This window comes from Canis lupus, chromosome 29 (assembly GCF_003254725.2).
Source record: "Canis lupus dingo isolate Sandy chromosome 29, ASM325472v2, whole genome shotgun sequence".
Taxonomy (NCBI): domain Eukaryota; kingdom Metazoa; phylum Chordata; class Mammalia; order Carnivora; family Canidae; genus Canis; species Canis lupus.
Genome location: NC_064271.1, coordinates 16,251,259 through 16,279,104, shown reverse-complemented (window position 1 = coordinate 16,279,104; position 27,846 = coordinate 16,251,259). Strand labels below are relative to the sequence as shown.

Sequence of the window (27,846 nt, the reverse complement as noted above, 5' to 3'; positions counted from 1 at the left end):
TAATATCAAAACCAGACATTGCCTTAGGATGGAAAGAACATTCCAGATTCTTCCTCACAATCCTTTTCATTTAGGTAAAGGAACAGTGAGGTCCAGATTCATAATTCTTTCCCTTGGTGAAAGCCTTCTCTCATTCAATGAGGGAGACTCATACTCTTGTGGTGGTTTATTGGTGTCACAAACAAAGCATACTTTATTTTTATTTGAACCGGTCAGTTAAAACATTCTATGCAAGGCAAACACTTCATCATGAAATATTTAAATTAAAAATAAATAAGTTAGTTCCATCCTACGGAAATCTCCAGGTGCCACATACAAATAGACGACATCAGCTACAAATTAAATAAGCTGAAATAAATAGTTTTGGGATTCTCTGATTGATAGGTCTGGCATTAATCACCTACTGGCTCCCTAACTCTTTTCCAGGCCCTGTAATCTATACTGTGTAAGACTCTTTCTTAGTCCATTGAGACCAGTCCTTCATTGAAAGAGCACTCGATGCCCAAATCTCCAAATCATGTTATAACGTGAGGACTGGGGGCTGAGCATCTAAAACAATGGCTGAAGGGCAAGGATCAGCAAGATGAAAGCCCAGAGGGCCAGGCCTCTTCTTCCTCCATGCCTCCTTATGGCTCACTGGGGCCATGGAAACAGGTAACTTAGCAAAAGGCAACATGTGGCCACAGAGCGATAGCTTATGAATAACTGTTGAGTTGGACTGGTAACATGGCCACATTCTTCATTGTACTAAAACTTGGCGATTTCCAACCTAGTCTTAGACTTTCACCATGGAGTATCTGATTTTGCTAAATGGGTAAGATTAATTCAAGTTTCTGAATTAGAAAACAAGCCTTCTGGGACAGAGTCGAGGCTACAGGTGACAGATTTATGGGTTATGTGCCACTAATGCCCTCCACAGGCAGGCATTTCTAACTGACCACTGCACTCCTGGATCTCAGGCCTACCTCCACACAGCACTCCAGGCGGCCTCTGCCAATCATTTGTATCTAGCGTTTGAGATGAAAATTATTTGCTAACCTTGATCCTTCTCTATGTTCTGAACTATTCTGTGTGAATACACGGATACACAGGCAATGAAGCCTGATACCAGATGGGTCAGGCACCTTCAGGCTAATCATTTAACTGCTTTAAACTGTCATCTATTAAATAGATAAGGACATCTAACTCAAAGTTGTTGGACAGAAAGAATGAATGTAAAGTGCTCAGTGTCATGTCTGACACATGGTAGGCATTTAATAAATGGGAGGTGTCATTATCATATTATTATCATAAGCCTATTGAAGTTAACAGTGGGATTGATGACATTTCCATTAAAAGAAGGAAAGCATTGCATTAATATATTAGGTTGAATCACATGAAATTGATCAGTTGTTTCTGACTTACAGAGATGCAATTTCTTCAAGTTCAACCCAATAGTTAATATTTCATTTAAATCACTTACTTTTTCCAACTTTATCAAATTTTTCCTTTCAAACATTGCCCCTGGAGACATACTCCTACCCCTCAAAACTATCCTCAAATCAGTTGCTAAAAAAGTAAGCAAAGAAAGGAGTCTGGTGGGCTTGAGGACCTAGTATCCAGTTCCACTAACCATATCTAATCACAAAATCTCATAAGGCCTTGGCTGTCTCATCTGTAGACTGGGAATAAGTGTGTTTTCTTTAATGGGGATAACGGATGGGAAACACTTTCAAAAGTTAGAATCATTTTGCCACTGCAAGGCATTATTAATTTCACTAGACTATGCCACTTCAGAAAACATTAGCATTCAACATTTAATTTTTAATCATGTTTTTCTATAGAAAAGCTGCACGTAGAATAGAGAATTCATGCAATCATGCCAAATGATCAATACTGATCTTGACAATACTGTCAAATGGATATTAGAACTATAAGTAAATATAGAGTGCTTTGTCATTAAAAATTGTACCTTGTCAAGATGAAATAAATGTGATAAGAGGAGTAGTAAGAACCACTGTGTTTACAAGTGCCTCAAACATCAAGCTCTTATATTTATACCAGGAATCACACACATTAGAACAACTCACAAGGAAGACTGAGGAACTGCCTGCTTCCTTCCTTGGAGGTCTTTAAAATAGGTTGGGAAAATTTGATTGTGGTGTGGTTTTGCTTAAAGATAGGGATATAACCTCTATGACCTCCCGAAGCCACTTTCAGATCCATGACTTTATCGATTCTAAGAAGGCACCCTTTTCTTTTGCCTTCGAAGGCGGGTTCCTTGCCTGTACCCTAAGCCAGGGCTATCGTTAGTAAGAGATGGTGGTGTGTTTGGACCAGCTAGTAGCAGAGGTGAATGCGGCTCAGTTCCAATCTGGAAGCTTCCTCCCCCATTATGCAGTGAACTCTGGCCAACGCAGGGCACCTGGGGAAGGTCACCTTTAGTCAGCCTCAAAGGCACTGTTGGTAGCTCCCACATATTCAGACTTCTTCTTGTGCCTTGTCCACATTTTCCGGAGGATGCTAGGGACACCACAGGAAGCGCTTCCTGTCAGCGGTAGGGAGGCTTCTGCTCCCTGGGGAAGGGTTGGATACTCTTCAGTCATCTTCTTGAGATGTCTGGATCTAAAGAAGAGTCAGGGGTAAGTAGGGAGGACAGTCATTTCATAGAGCCAGACTTTCATTTTTGCCCTCAAGGAGTAGATCGAACCCTTATTTCTCTTCTGTTCATACACCGTGTGACCAGGATGGAGGGTCACTGTTGGGATGCATATGTGGATGACTTCTTTTGAGGGGTCCTTACAATGGGGTGAGGAAAGGAGGTGGCTCTTGGCACAGTGGTCCATGAATCTCAAATCCTGCTCTTGTCCCAGAGTCTCCTTTCCCACCCCTCCCACTTTTATACCAACAATCTTGCTGGAAAGGGCAAGCTTCCCAAAGCATTAGAGCTACTGAAAGAGCCTGAGCAATGGGGAGTACATCTTGCTGCTCACTGACTGACTCTGTGGCCTCAGGCGAATGACTTAATCTCAGCCAGCCTCAGTTTCCTCATGTACAAAACAGGGATAATTTCACCTAAGTCACAAGACTTGTGAGGAAGAAAATGAGATAATAAAGCATTGGGCTCATTTTTAGACCTCAGTAAATGTTTATCTCTCTCCTCACTTCCTCCCTCTAGGTGAAAGAAATGGCCTTACTTTTCAATAGCCAGACTCCAGGAACACATAGAAATGAGAATGTCTGAACTTAGAGAGAAAGGGGGACCATGGAGATCCCTCCGCATGCAGCTCTGTGGAGCAGAAAGTTTGGTCTGTGCAGCACAGTAAGTTGTTGTGGGCTTAATTCAGTTTTCAGCAACAGCCATCGCTGCTCAGGACCATTGGCCACTAGACCTTCAAACAATCCACATGGTTTTCTGGCTTTTCACCAGTTAGGTCCCAATACATTGAGTGACTTAGTTTTTATAATTCTTTCTAAATGATTTTCTTTCATCTAGGAGAGCTTCATATCAGTCTCTTCCTCCTGGGACTCTAAACTTTCAAGGTGTACACCTCTTGGGTTAATATTCTAGCACATGGCCCCTCTGACACGCACACATCTAACACGCCCCCAAGGATGTGCCTTTCCAGCTGCTAGATTGTAGGTTTCTTGAAAACTAACAGCAAGAGTTTGTGCTAAATTCTTCACATATCATCTGATTCAGTTCTCACCATCATCCCTTAAGAGGGGTACTATTATCATCCCTGGTTTTGGGTTTTGTTTTGAAGTAAGTGAGGGCATGGAGGTTACAATAACTTGCCTGAAGTCATAGCAGGTTAGTGGCAGTGCTGGGCAAGCAAGCAGCTCAGAGCCTTGTATCCCTACATCACCCTCTGTATCACTTTTCTGCTATGTGCAGCATGGGGGATAGTGGCAGAGGCATCAAGATACATGTTGACTTGAATTTCAGATACTTGCTTGCCATTAGTGTGACACTGGAGGCAGTGACGGAGTTGCTGGGGGTGGGGAGGTGGGGATTATCCAGTCCTGCTGCTCTAGCTGCTGGCTCTGGATCAGTCAACAGTAACATGGGGGTTATAAATTTGGTTTGAGACTCTTGTATCTTGCATATTTACCTTGGGCCCTTAACCTAATTCATGAGGCATTTCTGACATCACTGCGCCTACCGGGAGGCTCTGAATATGACCTGTGATTACATCCATCTAATTAACCAAAAAGCCTCCCAAATGACACTTCTCCAAGTCTAAAGAGTGGTGTTAATGAAGTGGAAACCATCAAAAACACTTCAGCTTAATCCTAGGGAAACAGTTGATGAGGCGCTACAGAGACCTGGGATTATTGCCCTCATTAAAAGGTAATTTAAAGCTGGCATTGATTTTGTTTGAGCATCTTGAGAGTCTGTGAACCAGGCCACCTGTTACTCTTCTGTGGCAGGACGGGGGTGGGGGTGGGGTGACGCCACACTTACCCTCTGGTCAGAACACCTCCGTTCTCCGAGCCCGTGGCTGCGGCCTCCAGCACGCCGGGGGCTTTCACCGAGATCCGGGCCACCGGAGGAATCTGGGTGGTGTGGGAGGGGAAGGCAACGTGAGGATGTGGCCAGGGTCCCAACTCTGGTCCCAACTCTGGCCCAACTGGAGCTGGTTGAAAGGGAGATGGCTCCGTCGGTCCCCCACGTGGGACAAGAGTCCTCACACTTTGGCAGGCATCAGGACTCCCCTGCAGGGCTTGTTAGCACCGCGCTGGGCCTACCACAGTTTCTGATTCAGTAGGTCTGATGTGGGCCCGAGACTCTGCATTTCTAACAAGTTCCTGGGTGCTGCCAGTCCCAGGACCCCACTTTGAGAACCACTGACCCGGGGAGCCCAAGAGAGAGCACAATCTTACCTGAGAACTCTGTTCCCCACCCCCCCACTCCAATTGCCTGTGTCCACTTTGTGGTCAAATCCTGTAGATTTGTGCTTTGAAAGACTGTCTAGATTCGTGCCATACTCCCCATTTCCTCTGTCATAGCTTCCAGATCCATGACCCAGGACCTCCTTGCTTCCAACCAGTCTCACCACTAATCCCAGCCCTGCTGGGCCAGCAGCCCCTCCCTGCTGCAGGCCAGACTGAGGTCAGCTCTGCGGCCTGTGCTTCCAGGCTCTGGAAAACTGGCTCCATCTCCTCCTGCAGCTCTATCTCTGCGATCCCCTGCAGTACGGTGACAGCTCCCATCCCAGTGTGGCTGGCCCCGGATGCTCACGTTCATTCCCGTGCACAGCGAAGCCTCTCCTCAAGCACATGTACAGCTCTCCTTCCTCCCTTGGCTCCTTCGCCCCCTGCATCACCTCTGCCTGCCATGTGAGGCCACTTCTTCCTGGAAGCCTTTCCTCAGGCTAGTGGCCTAAGCTGATTTATCTCTGCCCTCATGTCCAATGTCCCCACAGCACTGAGTACCTATGTGACATTTTTTTGACATTCCACCAGTTCTTTCTGTGGTTCTCCTCTTGTTTCATATCCTTTTCTAGTCTGGTCCCTGGAAACGTGGCATGGTGTGTGTCAGGGTCTAGCACTTAATCTCTCTGGTGGCCCTCCCACAGCTCTCCTGATGGAGGTGCTAAGTGCTCAAGAAGCTTGCACTAAACGGAAAAGTAACTGATGGCCTAACTAGGGCTAAATCCAGAGTTGGGGGATCCCTGGGTGGCGCAGCGGTTTGGCGCCTGCCTTTGGCCCAGGTGCGCGATCCTGGAGACCTGGGATCGAATCCCACATCAGGCTCCCGGTGTATGGAGCCTGCTTCTCCCTCTGCCTGTGTCTCTGCCTCTCTCTCTCTCACTGTGTGCTTATCATAAATAAAATAAAATTAAAAAAAAAAAAAAGTTAAAAAAAAAAAATAAATCCAGAGTTGGCTTAGTCAATGGGCATCTGCTTTGCTTTGTTCCTTCACCCCAACCCCATGGAAGGCTTAAGGTCACCACATTCCTGGAATTGTTGGGAAATTCCAGGTCAAGGACATCATAATTACTGTCCCTTCTCTCCCTAGCTGGCCAAGGGTTGTGGGCAGAGTTACTGTGCCACCTTGTGGCCTCTCGGGAGTTCGCCCTCCCCATCGTGCCAACAGCCCAGCCCCAGGAACATAAGCCCATCTCTCCTCCACTCTTCTTAGTCCTCTTCCAATTCATGTCAGCACTGAATCAGTTAGCTGTGTGGGGGCTCCTGATAAAACAGCTTGTCCCATCCCTGCCTTTGTGTGGTTTTCCTAGTACAGGGATGACCTAAATGAGGTATTTGGATTCGATTTTCTGCTCAGACAGGGAGCAAAATGCTCAGTGTCCAACTAGTTCCATAAAGGATGATAGGGCCAGCCCACACAATCTCCTGGGTCTTTTTTAGACCTCACGTGGCACGATCCATCCATCTGGAGAGCTGCTGCTTGTGGAATCCAGGATGCCCAAGCTGACCTCACCTCTAGCCGTGATTCCACCCCTCCTGTGCTAACCCAGAGGGTAACCACATTCATGCCCAGAAGACGACATAGGATTTTTTTTTTTTTCAGTGTGACCCTGAGCTAGATCTAGATGTGCACCACCTGATCTCCCTTCAGAGAAGGACAAGCTGCCCAACTGCTAGGCAGCCCACGTACCATGACAGAGCGGGGAGGAAACAAAGGCTTGGCCATTTGGGCCCGACTTAGGACAAAGCAGATGGGTAGCACTTGCCTCACAGCTCCCGCCAGGAGGCACGGCAGTTCAGCCTCTGCGCCAACCCACCTCCCTTCTCTTGCAGAGGTGCTGATCCCTAATGCACATCTCTTACCCCCATCCCACATCTCAGAGTCTGCTTCCAGAGACCCTAACCTGGAGTAGATGTCCTTCAGAGGTGTCCTGACTGGAGACACCCAGTGTTTCGTGTTTTCACAATATTTGAGACCCTTATAGCTGCTGCTGGGAAATTAGGCATTTCTACCTGACACGTGCCTGCCACAGAAACCACTGCTTTCCCCCCATGTTGGAGATGTCCACTAGGTAACACCTTCTGCTTGCTTAGGACCTGAATTTCTGGCAAGAAAGAGTAACATCCAGGGGTGTGCTGTTAGCTCATAGACTTTAGGAGCAAAGAACCCTCAGTGGGCTTTTCTGATAATCCTCAGGCCTGAAACAAAGGACAGGGCAAGAAGTTTAAAGCACAACAGATAACAATGAACCAGGCTTATTTTACTTACCAAAGATTTTCCATATGCTCGATTCCCACACAGATTTGATGACTTGGTTTCTGAAATCCCCACTGCAAGGTTGAACAGAGGAGGCATTACTCAGTGGTACTCTGTGTTCTACTTCCCCCTGGTTCTCCGTCAATGATCTCATTTGCTAATCAATCCCAAGCTGAGAATTTCTAAAGGCTTTTGTGCCAAGCAGCAAAATCAGGCAGTAGGTTCAGGCAATGGGGCAATCGTCGAGTGGGGCACCTGTACCCCTGGCACTCCTCCCATCACTGGGGGGGAAAGGTGGTAGAACTAAGGCCTAACAAGATCACATGTGTGGAAACATTTAGTACTGTGTCTGTGTGCAGTAGGTGCTCAGAGAATATGCCCTTAGCTGGTCCTTCCTTCTTTCCTAAGGTGTCACATCACAAGTTATCAAGAATTGAGTCTTTACTGCTGGGATCTGTTCAGCTTGTTGATCCTGGACACCTTTCTCTGGAAATGAGCAGAGAAGCCCTGTCTGCGGTGTTATGCACAGCTCTATGATGTGGGATGGTTGGAGTTCATCAGAGTCCTGAGACATTGGCTACACGAGACTTATGTGAGAACCTTCTTGCTATGCCTTTATGCCTGAAGCCCGATCTACTTCTGATTAACCTCTACCCTGAAGTCAGCAGCTTCTGAGAATCCAGGTGTTGAGCTGAGGTAGCTGGCAATAGGTGGGGGAAAGTTGGCTTTCAATATTGTCCTCTCCTTGGGCAGACATTCCAGAACAAGCCCCATCCTATCACACTATAGCAAATAGAGATAAAACACTCCAGCCCAAGGAAGAAAACATTTAAATGCCAATAAAATGAAGCTACAAGACTACTGAGATTAAATTGTAATGTACAGTGCTCTGGCATAAATAATAGCAGCTCATAGTTTTGAGTATTTCCTGCGTTGGGCACTGTGCTGTGAAACACATAAACATTGTCTCATTTAATCCTCACCATGACCCTGTTAGGTAGATATCATGATAGTCCCCACTTTCCAGATGAGAAAGTAAAGTCTTTAGAGATGCATAACAATCAGAGGAAGCCAGATAAGGATGATCCAGGGAATGGTGAACTGCTTTGGGGGTCTTGTAGGTCTGGAGAAACTTGGCTGAGGGACACCCTAACCCAGTCTGGGAAGTGTTTGCTAGGTAGAGACAGGAAGGACAAGCTGCAGGAAGAATGGGGTCAGAGAAGGTCGGGGAAACAATATAATGGAGTAGTCACAGAATTATACTGCAGCTCAGGGCTGCTGTGTATATCGATGGGCAGGGACAGGAGTGTATCACAAGAGGTGGCCCTGGAGAGGTCAGCAGAGAATGGATTTTGGAGGGCCTTGAACATGGTCTGGAGGGCAGTCGGGATAGGAAGGAAATTGAACAGCAGGAGGATGGCAAAGGCAGATTTCTGCTTTAGACATACCCCTCTGGTAGCCTTATAGGGGAAGAGGGCCAGGGTTGGATGCTACACACCAGAGAAGAAGAGGATCTCAGCCCAGGTAGCCTGAGGTAGGTAGCAAGGGGGAAAGATGAGACATATCTAGTTGACATTGTCAGAGTTTAGTATGCGATGTGGTGGGTGGAGTGGGGGTGGAGAGAACAAAAGGGTGTTAAGGAAAACATCCCAGCTGAGAAAGGAAGACAAGATTGAAGGAGGAGAATGCATTCCATTTGAACAAGTTGATTCTGAGGAGCCTGATGACGTCTCGGTGGAGACATTCCACAGGCAGCAGATTCTCCAAGGCCTAGGATGTGGTTGTCCCCACTCTAGGCATTTGAGGCTCACCAGCTCAGGGCCTCATGGTGAGAGAGTTTCTCAGCTGGGTCTCTGCCTTCAGAGTCCCTGCAATTTCCAAGATTCCTCAGAGAATCTTTCTCCCACATGAGAAGGCTGCATCATCCAGGAGCCTTCTCCTACAGCTCAGAAAAGAAGCAAGCCTCCAGATCTGAGATCCCTGGAGACACACATCCTTCTGATGGGAGGATGGAAGATTTAGTACCCAAGGCCAGTGCCAAAGCCTTTTTCGTGGAAAGCACTGGGTCTGGCTTTGACTCAGAAACCCTCCGTCTCTGTCAACCCCCTCTGGAATCTATCAGATTAGGGGAGCTGAAGGAATTGAATCAATGCCCAGCTCAATCTTTTTTTTTTTTTTAAAACCTGACTGGCACATTCCCTGCATGAGCTGACTGTCACATGTTGGGCAGATTATCTCCATTTCGTTACTTACTGTTCTTTTATAGAATAAAAGACTGACTTGGACAGTCAAGTTACTTAGGAAAGTGGCCCCTAAAGCTAGATGATTGGGAAGCTTCTTGGGGGCTGGGTGAGGGGGAATGGAGGCATTGGCTAGGAAATGAGAAGATTTAGGATTTAATCTCAGTTCTGTTGCTAATAAGCAGTGTGACTTTGGGTTAGTTTCTATGGTTTCAGTCTCCTTTTCTGTAAAAGGGCATGGGGTTCTCTACCTTCAGTATGTGTAAGAATCACCTGGGGGCGGGGCTTGCTAAATCAGAGATTGCTGGGCCCCATCCCAGGATTTGATTCAATAGGTCTCTGGTGGGACCCAAAATTTACATTTCCAGCAAATTCCCAGGTGATTCTGCTGCGCTGGGGACCCCACTGTGAGAACAACTTATTTGACCAACTAAATCCTTGCTAATCAATATATCGTGCTCAGACCAACATCTTCAACATCACCTGGAAGCCTCTTAGAAACAAAGTCTGGAGCCCTACTCAGTCTTGCTGAATTAGAATCTGCATGAAAACAAGATTCCCAGGTGATTCTTCTGCACATTAAGATTTGAGAAACATGGCTGTACATTCATTTTGATTTTGTAGCGAACATATTCTCCTTTTCTCTTTCTACACACACATGCACCCACCCACTCACCTATATATAGACACAGAGAATTTATCTCCTCTTAATTTGCAAGGCAGATTGTGGTTTTCCTAATGCTTTCACTCTACATATGTGTATATGTAATCTCTTAGCTAGAGAAGATATCTTCATTTATGCGTTATTATATGTCGGATCGTAAAAACAGGATCAGGGTGTTACTGATCAAAGAAACCTTAGAGATCCAGTGGGGCATCTACGAAGGAGAGAAATGGATGGAGATACACTTGATGAAGTATAACTTCAGTTCTTACAACATACAAAATTGTCGACACCCAAATGCCTTGAGAAGGACATCCCAGACTTTCTATTGTACATTTTCGGAGTTAAAATATGAATTCCTTTAGGCTGTGGACATTAACAGAAATAACCTAAACCAGCCGTTAAAGGCAAAATACCATCACAGACTTGGGCGGGCTAGTCGCAGGTTCCTGTTTGATTGCTTGGGGTGGAAGGCATTCTTAAAATAGCGAAGGTAAGGCTACAATGCCTCCAGTTTTCAAAACGCATGTGTCCCTACATTCTTTTTAGAGATTGTTGCATAGCCCTAAGTCATTCACATTTAAGGTGGTGAGCTCTTAGGGTGGCAGTTTACGAAGAGCCTGTATAATCACACTCACGGCCTGTCAAGTAAATAACGTAAGCTTCTGTTTCTTCCTGAGTCCTGTCTACGCTGGTTCTCTCTCCCCCAGAACGGAATGATTCTCATCTCTTGAATCCAGCAGGGCTTCCTGGGGAGCAGGACGGTAGGTGAGAGCATCTGTGCTCGCCCAGGAGGGTTTTTCAGGTTGGCGCCTAGAGAAGCTGCTGTGGGCGGGGCCCGAGAGAGAGCAGGTGCCGCGGGCGCCGGGGAGGGGGGCGCCCCAGGCCACAGGTGCGGCGCTCACCTGGCGTGATGCGGGGCGCGGGCGAGGAGCGTGAGACCCCTGGGAGAGGCCAGCCAGGCCGCAGACGCCGCAGCGGCCGGTCCAAGCGCGTCATCCCCCCCCCCACCCCCCAGGGAGGTTCCAGGGGCTCGATCCGGGGCGCACGTACCGGGTCTGGCCGGGGCCTTGCCCAGGTGGGGGCCCTGCGGCCGCGCGCCATGGAGCCGGCCCGACCTGCGGCCCTCGGCGTCGCGGCGCTCGCTGCGGTGCGGCAGCAGCTCCAGGGGCCGCGGCGTGTAAAGGTCTGACTCGATCACCACCTGCCGGGAGGAGGAAGGACAGTCAGCTTGTTCCTCTCCCCTCTGCAGATGCACCGGGTGCCCGCAGCGATGCAGCGGCGAGAGAGCTCGACTCAACTGGCCTCCAGCAGGTCGACCGTTTTATTTAGTTTCAGCGAGCCGAATGGGGCCCTGGTGCGGGAAGGTGAGGGTTCTGGGGGTTCCTCACCAGCAGTCCCTTCACAGAGCCAGGAGCCTGGGCCATCCGGCCAAAGATGCCACCTGCCCTGGGGCCTGACATGGTCGGCTGCAGGACAGGCTATTTGAAATGGAGACAGGTCTAGAAATCAGGGTCTTACAGTCTTTGCACTAAGCAGACTCTCGTTCTCGCGGAGGGAGAGCTAGGGAGAGGACTTGGGGCCCACCTAATTCCCAGGTTTAAAAAAAAAAAAAAAAAACTGATGGCAAGACAGAGCTGGCACAGCTCCACGTGCTCACATTTACCCCACCTCGCAGAATGCCTGTGGCAGGTGCAGCTGGGAGATGAACGTCCACTATGTGTGGTTCGCTAAGTGGGAATTCCAGAAAACCAGACAGAATGCTAAGAGCTAAGGTGTTTCCAGTAATGATCACCTGCTGAATGGGTATTTTGGGAAGTACATTAAGAGGAAATCTCCCTTTTGTCAAGACCCACCAAAATAGGCCTTACAGGTTAAAATATACATACTTAGATATTGAAATAGTTTAAATGCAAAAACTTGAGACAAATAATACTATATTTTATCTTAATACTGGGAGTGATGAAGGGAATCCTAGCAGGTTTTGGCTCATATTATGCATATTTTTATACATATCCAGGACATTGAGGTCATTCATTCTGAATTTCTTTACTCCTTTGAAGCTGCTTAGAATCCCCAGTAGTACACCGCAGCTTCTCTGAGGCTTGCATTTACTCATTCGCTTGCTCCTTCAACAGATGCCCTTCGAGGGCATGTTTTGTACCGGGTGCTGGGTGCATCTGTGAGTTAGGTGGACCCATCTCAGTTCTCATTCTCTGGCCTTTGGTGGATCTCCCTCACTTGTCCACATAGAACAATTGTGTGGCTTTTGGAGGATCCTGAAGCAAATAAGACTAAATTTTTTAAATATTAGGGTGACATTTCAATTTAGTGGAGAAAAATTGAATCCTTAATAACTCCTGCTAGAATAAATGGCAAGTGACTGGGAGAAATGGATCTGTGTTCACACTTCTCACACCTAAATAAATACCAGACAGATCAAAGATACATGTTAAAAACAAAAAACAAACACAAGAGTTGCATGTGGCTCAATATAACATTTGTTACACGTGATGGGGAATTATCCCTATGTACACAGAACTCTTACAAATCAGTGAAGAGAAAGAAAACAATAGAAAAATGGGAAAAACCCATGAGCTGGCAATTGACAACAGAAATGCAAATGGTAAACATGAAACCGTAAATATGAAGAGATATTGAATGGTAATTAAATGTAAATGAAAGCAAAGTTGTGTCTTTTTTTCTCCTCTCAGATTGTCAGTAATGAGGAAGGTAACTCCATTTGGGGTCACGCAGACCTGAGTTCACACCCTAGTTTTGACTTGTGATTATGCGGAAAGGAGATGTTCTTGTGTGTCCTTGCTGTCCTGGGGCATAGTAAATTTGTAGAGACTTTAGTAGCAGGGCTTGCTCTCTTTCTTTGTGCCACATATTTATCTACAGAATCAGAGAACAGTTCGTGTCTCCCAAAGAGGAAAGTAGGAGAAGCTGTCACCCTTTGCTTCAGTTTACCACAAATAGTCCTTTGCTTAGAAAATTAATATATCCCAAATCTGGTCTTATCTGGGTTAGGAGATTAACTCTTCTCAAGTCCGTTTTAGGGCCCAGACTCATTCACTGTGCCTTTGGAGAAAGCTGAAAATTCAGCAGCATATAGGATTAGTACGTTTTCTCTTCTGGGCACTAAAAAGGTGGGTTCTTCATCCCCCCAATTATTTAAAATATGTATTCCTTTTTCCTCCCCGCTAAATTGAGATACAATGGACACATATGATTTTGTAAGTTTAAAGTGTACAATGATTTGATACATTTATAAACTGTGGTATGATTAGGTGGTGTTTCCGTTGGCCTGGGGGCAGCACGGATCCACCCTGCATCAGCTCACTGGGGACTGGAAGGCACAGAGGTGGGTGGTCCAGCACTGACCCCCCTGCACTAACAGTCCCCTCTGCTTTCCTCCTTACCTTCCTTCCCCTTGGCCCTGTGCTCTGCCATGATGTTGCCCGGAACCCTGAGAATTTCCTGGATTACTGGTAGTTTGGATGTCATTCCCCTGGACACGTCATATTTGGCTAGCTAAGGACTCTCCTGGAATGAGTTGAATTGGAGAGACCTGAACCTCATCTCTGACACAGGGCTCTTGGCTGTCACAGATATTTCTGATTTGATTTTCATTCTGTCAGCATTCTCCTAAATGAGGAGGAGTGAGACTGGTATGTTTTCAGACCTGCTTTGTGCAAGGAAAAATTAAAGCAAGGGGCAGCCCCAGTGGCGCAGCGGTTTAGTGCCACCTTCAGCCCAGGGTGTGATCCTGGAGACCCGGGGTCGAGACCCACATCGGGCTCCCTGCATGGAGCCTGCTTCTCCCTCTGCATGTGTCTCTGCCTCTCTCTCTGTGTCTATGAATAAATAAATAAAATCTTAAAAAAAAAAAAAGTAAAGCAGGTAATGAAAGCCTGCGGAGTCCAGGAGGGAGACCCAGCATTTCCTCCTCTGAAAGGAAAGCAAATGTTCCCTTTAGGAACAAGAAACTCCACCTCCGCAAATCCTGCTCTGCTTTGTGGGGCGGGAGAAGAGAATCAGGAGGGAGGAAGAAAGGGAGAAGTATTAGCTGCTTAGCCCTCTGCTGGATGTAGGAAGTTCCTTGGGCATAAGGATGAGGCTGATTTCTTCCCAGGTCACAACTTAGGGCCAAGTGCACCGTCAGGGTATCTTCTCTAGTTCCCAAAGCATGCCAATAGCAGGAAAGGAAACAGTGGAGGTGCCCAGTTCAGATTTCTCTTTCTTAGCTGGTACTTGGTTCTCATTTCCCACAGTAATAGAGGCTCTGAGAGGGCTCCAGGGAGTGCTTTGGACCCACACCAGGAAACAGACAGCTGAATGGATGACTGTGGCCTCCTGAAAGCCTGGGTTATTTTCTAGTCTCTAGGACACAGTTTGGTGACTTAATGCTCTGGTCTCGAAGTAGTTGAGAGCAAGCTTTTTAGCACCTTGAGTACAGGGGTAAGATAGGGGAACAGGGAGAGGGAATGGAGAAGTTGGGCTGGTGGAGAGCTGGAAAGACCCATGAGACCTAGGTGATGGAGAATCATCATTATTTAGGGCTGCTGAATATTGTTCAGCAATGTTCTAGCCCAACTCCCAAATTTTACACATAGGGAAACTGAGGCCAAGAGAGATCATGTGTCTTCAGGGTCACAGAGCTATAAGGGGCAGAGTCAGGATGAGGGCTGTGGTTTTATGACTCCCAGGTGAGGGCTCTTTGTAAGACCCACAGAACTACCTACATCCAGATAAATTTCAAGTGCAATTGATTGCTCAGTGGATTTTGAAAAATCAGTAGATTTCCAGACCAATTTCTCCCCAAAGGGTTGAATCTGGGGAGAATGACATTTACAATCTCATTTCTCCATCTTTCCAGGGGGTGGTGCCGCTGCTCATTATGAGGGGGCTGGGAATCAGTGATCACTGTGTGGCCTAGATGTCCACACCTTAGTGATTCTTTGGCACTAAGGGTGGCTTAGAGAGGAGAGATCTTTATAAAGGAAGGAACCTGACTTTACATGGTAGCCCAAGGAGAACAGACACAAATAAGAATTTCAGGACAAAGAAAGTCATAAATGTTGGTAGATTCAAGCAGTTACAAAATATGAATATTTTCCTTGGGAACTCAAAGGGAAGCCAAGAGCCAGATGGATGAGAAAACAAAAAATCAGAGACCGTTTTTTTTTCAGGACTCACTTCCTTCATCTTAGGTAGACTAAGACCTTTCTTGTCTTTTCTAATTTGAATGTTCTGTACAGCTGGGGTTGAGATTTGCAAGCAAAGGATGAGTCAGGGGTTAGGGGAAATGAGAAATTTAGAGAAGAGCTCAAAGGCCAGAGGGCATAATTAAATTGTCTCACCTGGAAGAAGACTGCATAGCTGAAGACAAGACCCAGCTTCTATTTTTTTTTTAAATCAAAAGCAAATTTTAATATGTATTCATATACTTGAGTCATTTTTCTTCTCTGAGTAAAAATATTTTGGGGAGGGAAAGTCATAAACCATAAGCATGACAGTCTTTCTCAAAAATTTCCACTCCCAGGGAACCTGAGAGCACGGTTCTATAGTACCTGGCTGAAGTCAAGGCTGCTTCAGGAGGCTGTGCCCTGTATTTTGGTTGCTTTGTATATCTCATGCCCATGTGGCTCCATCACCACCACGGAGGGATGTCTCCTTTATTTAGGTTCTAAATCTGAGAACTTTCTTCCCTAGAACCTATTTAACTGTCAGAAAGTATGATGATTTAGTTTCCATTTTAAAAACTTTTGTAAATATTGTTGTGTCCATAAAGTCAGTGGATATCAGTGTTAGGAGTGATTCAGATAGGAACATTGTTTAAGGTTAGAAATTCAAGGCAAGAACTTGGTTGGTAACAAACTATTCCCAATTCCCAAGGGATCTTTCTGGAGTCATGAATGATTTGTGGCTCCTTCAAATCCAGAGTAATGTCAAACTCAAGCCCTTTGACCAAAAAGTCTGTTGTGAAACTTTCCTTAAACAGCAAATTACCTACAAACAACCCCTTCCCTTTCCGTTTCTAAAAAAGACTTATTCATTTGGAAAGAGAGGGTGCGTGTGAGTGTGGGGAGGCACAGAGGAGGGAGAGGGAGAGATAATCCTCAAGCCTATGGAGGGGCTCCATCCCAGGCCCCTGGGGTAATGATGTGAGCTGAAATTAAGAGTTGGCTCCTTAATCAACTGAGTCACCCAGATACCGCTCCCTTTCCATGTTAGAAAACATCCACTGTTCCTTGAAAGTTGGGAGCATTTTTCTTCTGGACTAGGGACTTAAGTTTTCAGGGACCAGGAGAAAGGTAAGAATCTCTTCCCTACCACAAAGAAATCTTCCATCTATTAAAAGTCCTTTTTTTCTTTCAGGGGCCCTCTTTTTTATATTCTTTGAGAATATAAAATATTCTCAAAAGTCATTTAAAAATATACAACAGAAAAGTGGGCAAAAGACATGAATCAAGAACCTATAGAGCAAAAATATCAAAACCCCTGAAAAGATGAAGAATGTTGTTAATAATTAAAGAAATGCCAATTAAAACAAGATATTTTTCACCTATCAGATTGTCAAAGATTAATATTGATGACCTATAGTACTGGTTTTGGTAAAGGTACTTTAAACATAATTGCTAGGAATTTTGCAATGGCTATAAATTTTTTTCAATGTTCATGTCCTTTGAGCGTTTTCTTTTTTTAAAATTGAGATATAGGGGATCCCTGGATGGCTCAGTGGTTTAGTGCCTGCCTTCAGCCTGGGTTGTGATCCTGGAGGCCCAGGATCAAGTCCTACACCAGGTTCCCTGCATGGAGACTGCTTCTCTCTCTGCCTATGTCTCTGCCTCTCTCTCTCTCTGTGCCTCTCATGAATAAATAAATAAAATCTTTAAAAAAAATGAAAAAAAAATAAAATTGAGATATAATTGACATATAGCACTAAGGAGGTCAATGTATTGATTTGATGACTAACCATTTTCATATCTGTGAATTTACCCTCAAAAACATTTGTATAAGAGCATGAAAGGTATGTTCAAGGATATCGCTCGTGGCATTGTTTTAGTAGAAACAATGAAGAAACCTCATTGATTGGTAATTTGGTTAAATAATCTAGAAAACTTCAGATGTGATTTGGGTAGAAAATTATAGTACATTCATACAATGGCATGGTATGCAGCCTTTATAAAGAATGAGATATGTTTCAATTGGCACGTAAAGAAGTTCAAGATTTTTAGGTTAGTGAAAAAAGCAAATTGCAAAAACAGTATGTTATCGAGCAATGGAGCATAATGATATGTTAGTATGGGAAATTTTCACTTAAAAAGTGACAACGGGAGACACCTGGTTGGCTCAGTGGTTGAGTGTCTGCCTTTGGTTCAGGTCATGATCCCAGGGTCCTGGGGTCAAGTCCTGCATCAGGCTCCCCACAGGGAGCCTGACTCTCCCTCTGCCTGTGTCTCTGCCTCTCTCTGTGTCTCTCATGAATAAACAAAATCTTAAAAAAAAAAAGTGTCATCACTAAATGAGTGCTTGGTGTGTGTCAGATTCTGGACTAAGCACTTTACGTGTATTAAATCATTCACTCCTTCTAATGGTTCTTGAGATATTATTCCCATTTGAACGGTGGGCAACTTGCTCAAGGTCACCTAGCTAGAAATGGATAGAACTGCAATGTAAGTCCAGGCAGTGTGACTTTAAGTCTACATACCTAGCCATTATGTTCTGTAGCTTCTTAGAATTTTCTAATATTATATTTTATATGTTCATCGTATTTGAAATTTTATAATGGGCACATACTAACTACTTTGGGAATTAAAAAAGTCATGTTTGTCAAAAATGACAATGACTAAAACCTATCTCATTCCCAGGATACTTAAAATAATTCTTTTTTAAAAGAGGAGAATAGGCTTTCAAAAGCTGAGATACTTAGAAAATCAAAATGGTGTTCTATGAAAAATTGTTATAGTAATAGAAATCCCAGCATAACCAAGAGGAAACAATTAGCAGTTAAACATTTTCAATGAAAGTACAAAGATGGATTGACAACTTTTGTGTAGAGAAATATGTAAGCAAAATGAGAAATTTACAGCATCATTTGGCTCTAATGACATGTAAACTAATTTTAAGGTAATGCAAATTCTTATTAGAGTAGCAAAGGATAATATAAAAAAATGAAAGTTGATGTTAGGTTAGAGGTAAATGGAAAAGCATTGCTGGAAGCCTGACACCTGTTCAGAATTCCTAGTAATATGTGACAAAGCCGTAAGCCAAAACCATTTTTTAAAAAAATCACTATTCTCTGCGTCTCGCAGAGTGTCTCTTACACATAGTAGGAATGCAAATATTGGATGGATGAATAGATGAATGGATGGATGGATAGATGAAACTCTTCTTATCCTTTTACTTGTTAATTTACCAAGGAATTAATCCAAAAGAACAGTATTTTGTACAAATTAATTGCAGTACTATTCATAATAGTGGAAAAAATGGAGCATCACAAATGCCAACAATAGGAGACCACTAAATCAGGAATGCTATACTCATCGTGGACTCTGTTTAAATAAGAACAAAATTTTTTCAGAGAATGAGATTTACTCTATACATCTGAGAGGTTGGGGGGAAATGACAGACTAGGGGAGTCTAATTCAGGGCTGTTTCCTGTCTGGTTGACATTTGTCAATTATTTGGGTGAAGTGGAGGACAGGAAATCAGGCAGCAGCAAATGCCATAGAGAAAAGCTTCCTGGCTATAGAGGGCAGGGGAAATGGAGAGCTAGATGCTGCTTTTGTATTAAAAACCAATAAAACGGATCAGAACTGAAGTTGTCCTTACATTCTTGGTCAAGAGATGTTGAGAGCTTTTGACTCTTCTTCTGGCTGGACTGGACACTGCAAAGAGAGAGAAAGGAATGGTTTTAGAGAACATGGGTGAGGCTGATGTAGCCTCAGAGAGGGTTTGCACGTAGAAGGGGGCAGAGCGCCAAGAAGGGACGTGGGGAGACTCCAGGGTGTGATTACAATTTTAGGTGTTACTTGGCTGAGTGCACCAAAGTTCATAGCAGTAGCGTTCACAGCAGCCAAAAGGTGGAGACAACTCAAGCGTCTACTAATAGATGAATGGATAAACAGAGTGTGGTGGTATAAGCCTACGGTGAAATATCATTCAGCCTTAAACAGAAATAAAATTCTGAATACATACAGTAACATGGACCAACTTTGAAAACATTAAGCTAAGTGAAATAAGCCAGACACAAAAGGACACATATTTTATGAGTCCACTTAGATGAGTTACCTAGAGTATTAAACTCAGAGACAGAAAGTAGAACAGAGGTTATGAAGGGGTTAGGAGGAGAAGGGAATGGGGAGTTGTTATATAGAGATTTGGTTAGGGGTGATGAAAGTTCTGGAAATGGATAGTGGTGATATCTGCACAACAGTATGAATGTACTTCATGCCACCGAGCTGTACACTTAAAAATGCTTAAATGGTGAATTTTATATCATGTATGTTTTACAACAGTAAAAAAGCTTAAAAAATCAACTGTTAAAAAATGTTATTTGGTTGGAAGAAGGTGTGTATTTTGTTGAAAATGGCGATACTCAGGCATCTCTTTTCCCTACTGCTGCCAGAATGATTTATTTGGAACTGAAATCCCACCGTGTCACTGCCCTGCCTAGAACTGAGATGACTTCTGGTCACCTATCAGATAAGTGACCAGATGAGTGCTGGGAGGTATTATTTTCTTCAGAGCACCTATAGCCACGAAACCTGGTGGACAGTGTGCTAGTTAATAGCCATGGTTCCAGACTCCTTTCACTTGAGTGTGAATCAGAACTGGACCACTTGCCAGTTATGTGACTTGGGGAAATTACCCATCCTCTCCACGACTCTCCCCATCTGTAAGACGTGTAATTAATAGCACCCATTTCAGAGGGCTGTGACGAGGATTAAATGAACTAATTTTTATAAAACCCTTGGTCCAGTGCCTGGCAAAGAGTAAGTTCCCCCAAATTAGTGGTGGTTATTCTGATTTTCCTCCATTTCTGCAAGTTGAAAGCAGGTGAAAAGAATATGTAATAACTTCTAGATACTATAGCATTCCATTAGGATTTCTCTTTCTGGAGTTTTCTCCATTTCCTCCTGCTGTTCCCCGATTCCCCTCCCATTGCTGTTTATTCTCAAGAGAATTATTTTGAATGCTGTGGTGCCATTCACACTAGAATAAAACCCCCTCTGCTGTGTCTCAGGAAATAACTTCTGGTATAACTTCTTGGTAAAACCACAGCTTTTATCTTTTGTATCTACTGTGAATTTTGTCTATGAAATCTTTCCCTTAAAGGGCTCTCTTTCTCTCCAGAAAGTAAAAATCCACACTTGTCCTCAGTTATAGACTTGATATCTATGTCCTGTGCCTTTAAAATACTTCAATAATACTATAACACTTGCTGTTGCCATATTTTGTGAGACATTAAGATGGTTCGGCTGGAAAAAACAAATAAATATTAAGCTGAACCCAGTATGTGTATGCATGGGTGTGTTGGATAGAAGGACATGCTACAACAATATAAACATAATAATAGCTCACATTGAGCTTTACCAGGTGATGGCTTATTTGCCTTATCTCATTCACTCCTCATAGCAACTCTGTAAGCTAGGTACTCTGCATTATCTCTATTTTATTGGTGGGGATACTGAAGTTGGGGGTCACCCAGTTGATGGTGGTACAAGGCCCTATACTCTTAACCATTGGCCTCCCTGCTCATGCTGTTGAATCTGTGCTCAGAAAATGTCTTGGTCATTTTGGTCATGCTAAACTGTAGCACTGGGAAGAGGGAAGAGAGAACTATAACCTTGTTAGACAGAATTAAGCCACTTTCTCTTTCTATGGGTAAGGAACATGGGCATGTAATGAAGAGTTACCAATCTCTTATAAGCAATGACTTAAGAAGAGCTAGCACTGTCTTCTTTCACTGAAATCCCTCTGCTCGAGAGCTTTGGAGAAAGCAAGATGAGGCAAAAAAGAAAAAAAAAAGGAAGGAGGAAGAAGTGAACTTCTTCCATTCATGGTCTAATGTAAGACTGCAAAAACTCCTTTTTTGGAGAACAACTTCCTGAGCAGTGAAATGTCCATGAATACCAATGAATACTTGGTTTATTACCAGGAGATGGCCATGAATGAAAATGGCAAGAAAGGAACACAGGATTAAATATTTTATCTCCGACTGAACATATTCATTGCTCTAAATGTGGAATAAAGCTAGAAATCATTTTGTAAGTGATGTACTTAATGATGCTTACTACATGCTGAGTTACTGTTCTAGAAGCTTTATGTTTTATCTGTCTTTCAGTTTCCCCCCCATAATAACCCTAGGAGGTAAATTCTAGCTCTCCCTTTTACAAACGTGGACATTCAGGCCACAGAGATGAAGCCTGCCCAAGGTGACACAGTACAGAATTGGCAGTAGTCTCTTGACCACGACGCTAAGCAAATGGAGTCAAAGGCCCTGTTTTAAGTGATTTTATTCAGGTGAAGTGTGACATACTCCTGAATTGTTGAATACATTTTTAATTAAAAAGGACTATGAGAGGCTTTGGTTTTTTTTCTTCCTTTAAAACTTAAGTGGAAAAAAATTACAGAAAATAGATACATCTTAACATTTTCATATGTGCTTCCAATTTGTTTTTTTTTCTCACGTAAAAGAAAGAAAATATTAGGCAAGTATAGATTCCCTTTCTTCTCCCTGCTAATTCTGCTTCCATCTCTCCCCAGAGCTAGTAAGATCACTAATTTGATCTGCATCTTTCCAGCCTATGTTTTCAGACTCTCTGTGGATGTGTATCCATCAGCTGTTTTGTATTGCCAGATACAGTAATTGTTACCATACATATAAAATTTTCAGCCAGCCTCCCCCCTCCTCAACATTATATTTTTGAGATCTGTGTCCATACACATAGATCTAGTTCATCCCTGCTGACAACTGTGGAATATTCCATAGTACAATGACACCGCATTTTACCCCCTCCCCTCCTCAAGGACATTGAAGTTATTTTCAACTTTGCCCCCCTAGAATCAATGCCACTGTGAACATCCCCGAGTGAGAGCATTCAGAAGTGGAACTGCAGGGTCGGAGGGTCAGCTTTGACTTTCCAGGTACTTTTCAGAGTCTCCAGACAGAGTTCCAACTCCTACACGTGGGCAGACTCCTAGCTCTTTTTTCTCTCTATGTGGCAATAGATGTCAAAAGCTTTATTTATGTTCTGCAGGCTGTCTCTTTGTGGCCAGGCCGAGTGTCTCCCTTCCCCCCCTGAGCAGTGGCCCTGTCAGTGGCTGACACGGGAAGAAGAAAGGGATTGTTTGAACAGGGGGTCACAACACCAGCAAACATCCAGCCCCCTTCATTCAAGTCTGACAATGAGACCAGGGCTGAGCCAGAGTCCCAGGCTCTCCCAGCGAGGCAAGGGCTGCAGGGAAAGAACAGAGGGAGCAGGAGAGAGGGCTGAGCTGCGGAGGGGGTAAGGGAACTGTCCAGTAACCAGACACCTGCTGTCCGCTGAGCTCCCACACAAAGCCCTTCCTGGGACTTGACACCGTTCACCCCCAGCACAAGAGCAGAGTCACGCGTTGTGGTGGTGCTCGTTTCAGGTGAAGTTTGGGACCGTGGCCCTGGGGTCTGGTTAGAGGCCAGTCCTGGGTCAGGGCATTGGACTTTAGGCCCCTGCCGGGAGGATTTCTCCTCACTCACATTTCATAGCATAGTTAGAAATCATACTTTTGAGCCAGCCGTTCTCATTTCAGAGCCCACTTGCTCAGTGGAGAAGGAGAATCTCTCTAGCTGCCCAGGGAATTTTGTTTTCATCTCTGTTTCCTAAAACAATGGCTTGCTGTCACTTTCATTCCGCAGATTGGGTTGCCAATATTGAATTAAGTGACACTGGGAGCATTTAACTGCCCTCATCACCAACCCCCCCCACCCCCCCGCCCACCCAGCCGCCCCCACCCTTTGATGGATGATTTCTCAATGATTGATGTTCATCCCCGTACATCCTTTTCAGAAACAACAACAACAACAACAACAAATACCATCACGACAGAGAGCCCATCAAACCCTCCGAGAGACCTGAGGATAAACCCTAGTAAACTAGCACGTGATTGTCTTTAACCTCCAGCATAATAAGGTGCCTCCGTAAGGAAACCGTCAAGGGCAATTTACTCACCCTTGGAAGGGATCACCGTGGTGAAAACTTCTATATTTTCATCACTGCAGCTGTAAATCTGATGCATCGTTTCAGCCTCCTCTCCCCCAAAGTGCCGGGAACCGGAAGCCTCTCCCTGAACCCCTAGTCTCGAGCTTTCCTAATCCAGTCTGGCTCAGGGATCATTGTGCAGATCCACAAAAGACAGGCTGCTGCTGTGATCTCATCTCATTCCAGAGTCTTCACTGCAACATTTTCTAATCCCATCTGTCTTTTTTTTTTTTTTTTTTTTTTTTATGAATCCTATTATTGTAAACCTTTGATTGAGCGTGGAGGCTTCAGTCCCCTCCCAGCCAGCATGTATTTAACATTTTTGTTTTGCCGTGTCTGCCGCAGTGATTTTGGAAGTCTTTTGTGAAGTAACGATGAAGTGAAATCGCCGACTTGGTTAGAGATTTGGAGCTTGGCTGAAGGAAACGTGAATTTTCGTATCAGCAATTACCCTTTTCATTTCAGAAATGAAGGGGTGCTTTTCCCCCCCTCCTCCAGAAGAACTGGATATTCAGTAATTTGTCGTGTGTTAATTTGGCTTCCTTCTAAGTTTCTATTTTAAACAAAAGGACTGTTTCTCTAGAGCATTTTCGCCTCATGCCAGTGCATGAGAGGCTGACATTTCTAGAGAGCAGTGTACTTAGCATCTCCTTGTATAACCCTTCAGGTGCTTGCAGAGACATTGTAACACGCAGCGCCCTGACATTCAAGGTGGTACAGAAGATTAGATTTACAAGAAGATTACACTGTATTGTCCTAAATATCCTAATGTATATTATCCTATATATTCTATTACCCTGTATTTATGTAGAATAATATATACCCTATATTTTGTCTTATATATTCTAAGTATACACACAGAAATAAGGTATGTCTGAAATGTATTACGTATATTATGTCAAACCCACTGTCTTTCATTATACCAAGACAGATTTATTTCTTCGTATTGATAGCAATTATGTATTCATATTGATAATGATAGATGGCATTTATTAACTGCTTGCTAAGAAGCATGATGTATAATGTTATTTAATGTCTAGAGCCACCCAATAAGACTAGCCACTATTTTTGCCATTTCATAGGTGAGGAAACTGAGGCATGAGGAGAATGAGTAATTTTTTTTAAGATTTTATTTATTTATTCATGAGAGTGAGAGAGAGAGTGAGAGTGAGAGAGGCAGAGACACAGGTAGAGGGAGAAGCAGGCTCCACGCAGGGAGCCCGACGTGGGACTGGATCCTGGGTCTCCAGGATCACACCCCAGGCGGAAGGTGGCGCTAAACCGCTAGACCACCGGGGCTGCCTGAGAACGAGTAATGTGTCCAAGATTAGAATACCTAGTTCATGGCAGGATTAGAATTTAATCCTTAATTTGACTCCAAAATCAATGTACTTAATTGCTAAAATTATACTCCATTCTTTACCTCCAAAACCTTGGCCTCTACCTTAAACTTGGGAGTTCAAAGCCCTTCTTAGATGTGGACATGGTGTCCACTGCTTGCTTGCTTTCTTTCTTTCTTTCTTTCTTTCTTTCTTTCTTTCTTTCTTTCTAAGAGTTTATTTATTCATGAGAGAGAGAGAGGCAGAGACATAGGCAGAGGGAGGAGTGGGCTCCCCATGCGGAGCCCGAGGCAGGATGTGAGCCCAGGACCCCGGGATCACCTGAGCCGAAGGCAGACATTCAACCACTGAACCACCCAGGCATCCCTGCTATCTTTGTAGTAGACAAATTTGGGGCATTTACTCACCAGTTAGTGTCAATATTACATTTAGGTCTCAGAATTGCACCTAGCTACAGAAGATGGCCCTGGGAAGCCATGTTTATTCTATTTGAATCTATTCCCTTGACCACATTCGATTGGACCAGGGTAGACACCTAACTCAAAACTGCTGCCTCCTGGAAGCAGAAACTGGCCCTTAGCCTGTGGCCAGAGGGAAGGTATAAATTTTCAATATCTAGGTGGTTTGCAGGTTCACTGTGGGGAGGAGGGTGTGGAATGGAGGGGAAGCCAGTGGAAATAAATGGAACTGATGATCTGGACAGGGCCTGAGGCCTAGATGCAAATCCAGGGTAAAGTGTTTTAGATGGAGGATGGGGAGCAAGTACTTCCACCCTGACCCATAGTTCGTGGGTCTGTGGTCACATATACAGTGGGTGAGAGCCAGTGGGAGGGATGAGGGGTTGGGAGTAAGTGAAGTATTGGAAGAGTAAGGAGTGGGTATGGAGAATTGGAAGAGCACAAAGAGGCAGAGGTAAGGGAGGGACAGAAAAATTTGATAGTTTCCCATTTCCTGCCTTGTCTCTCCCTCTGGCCTACTGTCATTCCTATCTTGGGGTCCAGATACCTAGACCTCCATCTGATAAGTTTCCTTTTTCTAAGTTTAAGTAGGTTTTGCTCATTTTCAGTTAAAAAGAGTACTGTCTAAAAGACACGTCTACAAATTTTATAACCTCCACAGTGATTAAATTTTTAAATCATAGAAAATTCAGAGGAATATTTAAATAGAAAGAAAGATCCAAAATTATGTTAACAGACTGAAATCATGTTAATGGACTCTAGGTAATAAAATATGCATGGAATTTAATAAAACTAAATGTAAACATTTACCTTTACATTAAAAAAATTATATAGTATGGAGTTGGGGTTTAGCAGCATTTTATTAAAAAGAAATCTGGAGCTTTGGTTAACCACATGCTTAATAAGAGGTAATAATAAGGAACAGAGCTAAAAGACACAAATGTAGTTTCAAGGACCTGACACTAAATTAAAATTAAGAACCTTCTAGGGTACCCAGAAGCCAATCAGGGTCGTCTGGATTTAATCTCAAGGAATCCAGGCTAGATTATGTTTTTTTTCTCAGAAAGCCCAAACTTAATCAATTAGAATATATTGTATTAGTCAATTGAATAAGCCTGAAACACAGAACTAAATGAGCAAAAGTAACGAAACACACCCAGAGAAAAACAATTCTTAAGAAATTATTTTTACCTGTTGCAAATATTTTTAAGTAATAAAAACAAAACATGCTTATTATATAAAAACATGCTTATTATAACACATTCAAAAATTACAGATGGGTATACAGGAAAAGTGAAATCTACTTCCCCTATTCTGGCCTCACTTCCTAAAAGCAATCATTGTTTACAGATTGGTGGTGCATTTCCAGATTTGTTTATACTTATTTATATATATATAAGTATATATATATATAATTTAAAAAATAGAAGTGGAGTCCTACTACCTATACACACATCTATGCATGCATGTGCTTATTCATGTGCGAACATTTATAGTTCCCATTTTTAAAATAAATGTGCAGAAGACTACTGCGCTGTAAGAATTTACCCACTCCTTTTTATTTATTTATTTATTTTTTAAGATTTTATTTATTTATTCATGATAGACAGAGAGAGAGAGAGAGAGAGGCAGAGACACAGGCAGAGGGAGAAGCAGGCTCCATGTCAGGAGCCTGACGCATGACTCGATCCCAGGTCTCCAGGATCGCGCCTTGGGCCAAAGGCAGGCGCCAAACCGCTGAGCCACCCAGGGATCCCCTTTTTTTAAAACATTTTATTTACTTATTTGAGAAAGAGAGAATGAGCATGGGAAGGGGCAGAGAGAGGCATAGACTCCCTGCCAAACAGGGGCTGAGCCTGCTGCGGGGCTTGATGCCAGGGTCCTGGATCTTATCCAACTGAGCCACCTGGGGACCCCATTCCTTTCTTAATTGGATTCCTATAATTTATTTCTATTTTTAGAATTAGAAACAGTACTACAAAGAACATCCTTATATATGTATCTTTATAAATGTCTTCTAACTTTTTTTGTAGGCTACATTTCTATTGTGAGAGTATGGGTCATAGCATATGGGTATTTAAAACTTTGAGGGATTTTTCCACATTGCCTTCCAAAAATTCTGCATCAGTTGACATTTCACCAATAGGATATGAGAGGCTTATTCCCCACACCTTAGGCAATACTTATTAATTTTTTTCGAAATTATACTCTTTGACTTTTGAGCCAAAAATCTTGATTGTATTAGACAGTTATGGGGCTCCTTACAATCCCTGAAGGGGTGGATGGCTAAGACTTCATTTTGGAATATCAATTCTATAATCTGTATGCAACAGTGAGTACACACCACACCTGTAAGTACTGGTAGCAACCCCTGCCAGGGCCAGCCCAAGCCTAAGTAGGACAGAGTTGGTCCTGGTCTAGGTTTCTCTTCTCTCAGGTTCTGGGATGTCAGTGATGGGGATTCTACACTGTTGGTAGGTGGATGCCCACTTATTTTCATTTAAAATTTTTATTTCTACCCTTACTCAAAGGGCAGGCAATTAATGTCAATAGAAGACTTTATTATTATTATTTTTTAAAGATTTTGTTTACTCATGAGACACACAGAGAGGGGCAGAGAGAGAGGCAGAGGGAGAAGCAGGCTCCATGTTGGGAGCCCTATGTGGGACTCCATCCCGGGACTCCAGGATCATGCCCTGGGCTGAAGGCAGACGCTCAAC

The 27,846-nt window shown here is 43.8% G+C and overlaps 1 protein-coding gene and 1 long non-coding RNA gene across 2 annotated transcripts; one reads left to right on the top strand and one right to left on the bottom strand.

Moving 5' to 3' along the window:
* Positions 1 to 151: 151 nt before the first annotated feature.
* Positions 152 to 26,287, bottom strand: VXN (vexin). The gene is made up of 6 exons (XM_025477876.3): positions 23,299 to 26,287; positions 18,917 to 18,972; positions 11,129 to 11,279; positions 7,184 to 7,245; positions 4,448 to 4,539; positions 152 to 2,604 (listed from the first exon to the last, which is right to left on the bottom strand). The coding sequence occupies exons 1-6, from the start codon at positions 23,363 to 23,365 to the stop codon at positions 2,421 to 2,423; spliced, it is 612 nt and encodes a 203-aa protein (XP_025333661.1). The 5' UTR covers positions 23,366 to 26,287; the 3' UTR covers positions 152 to 2,420.
* Positions 2,599 to 5,874, top strand: LOC112678553 (uncharacterized). The gene is made up of 2 exons (XR_007407036.1): positions 2,599 to 3,301; positions 4,993 to 5,874. It is a non-coding gene; the product is annotated as an uncharacterized LOC112678553 (long non-coding RNA).
* Positions 26,288 to 27,846: the final 1,559 nt, after the last annotated feature.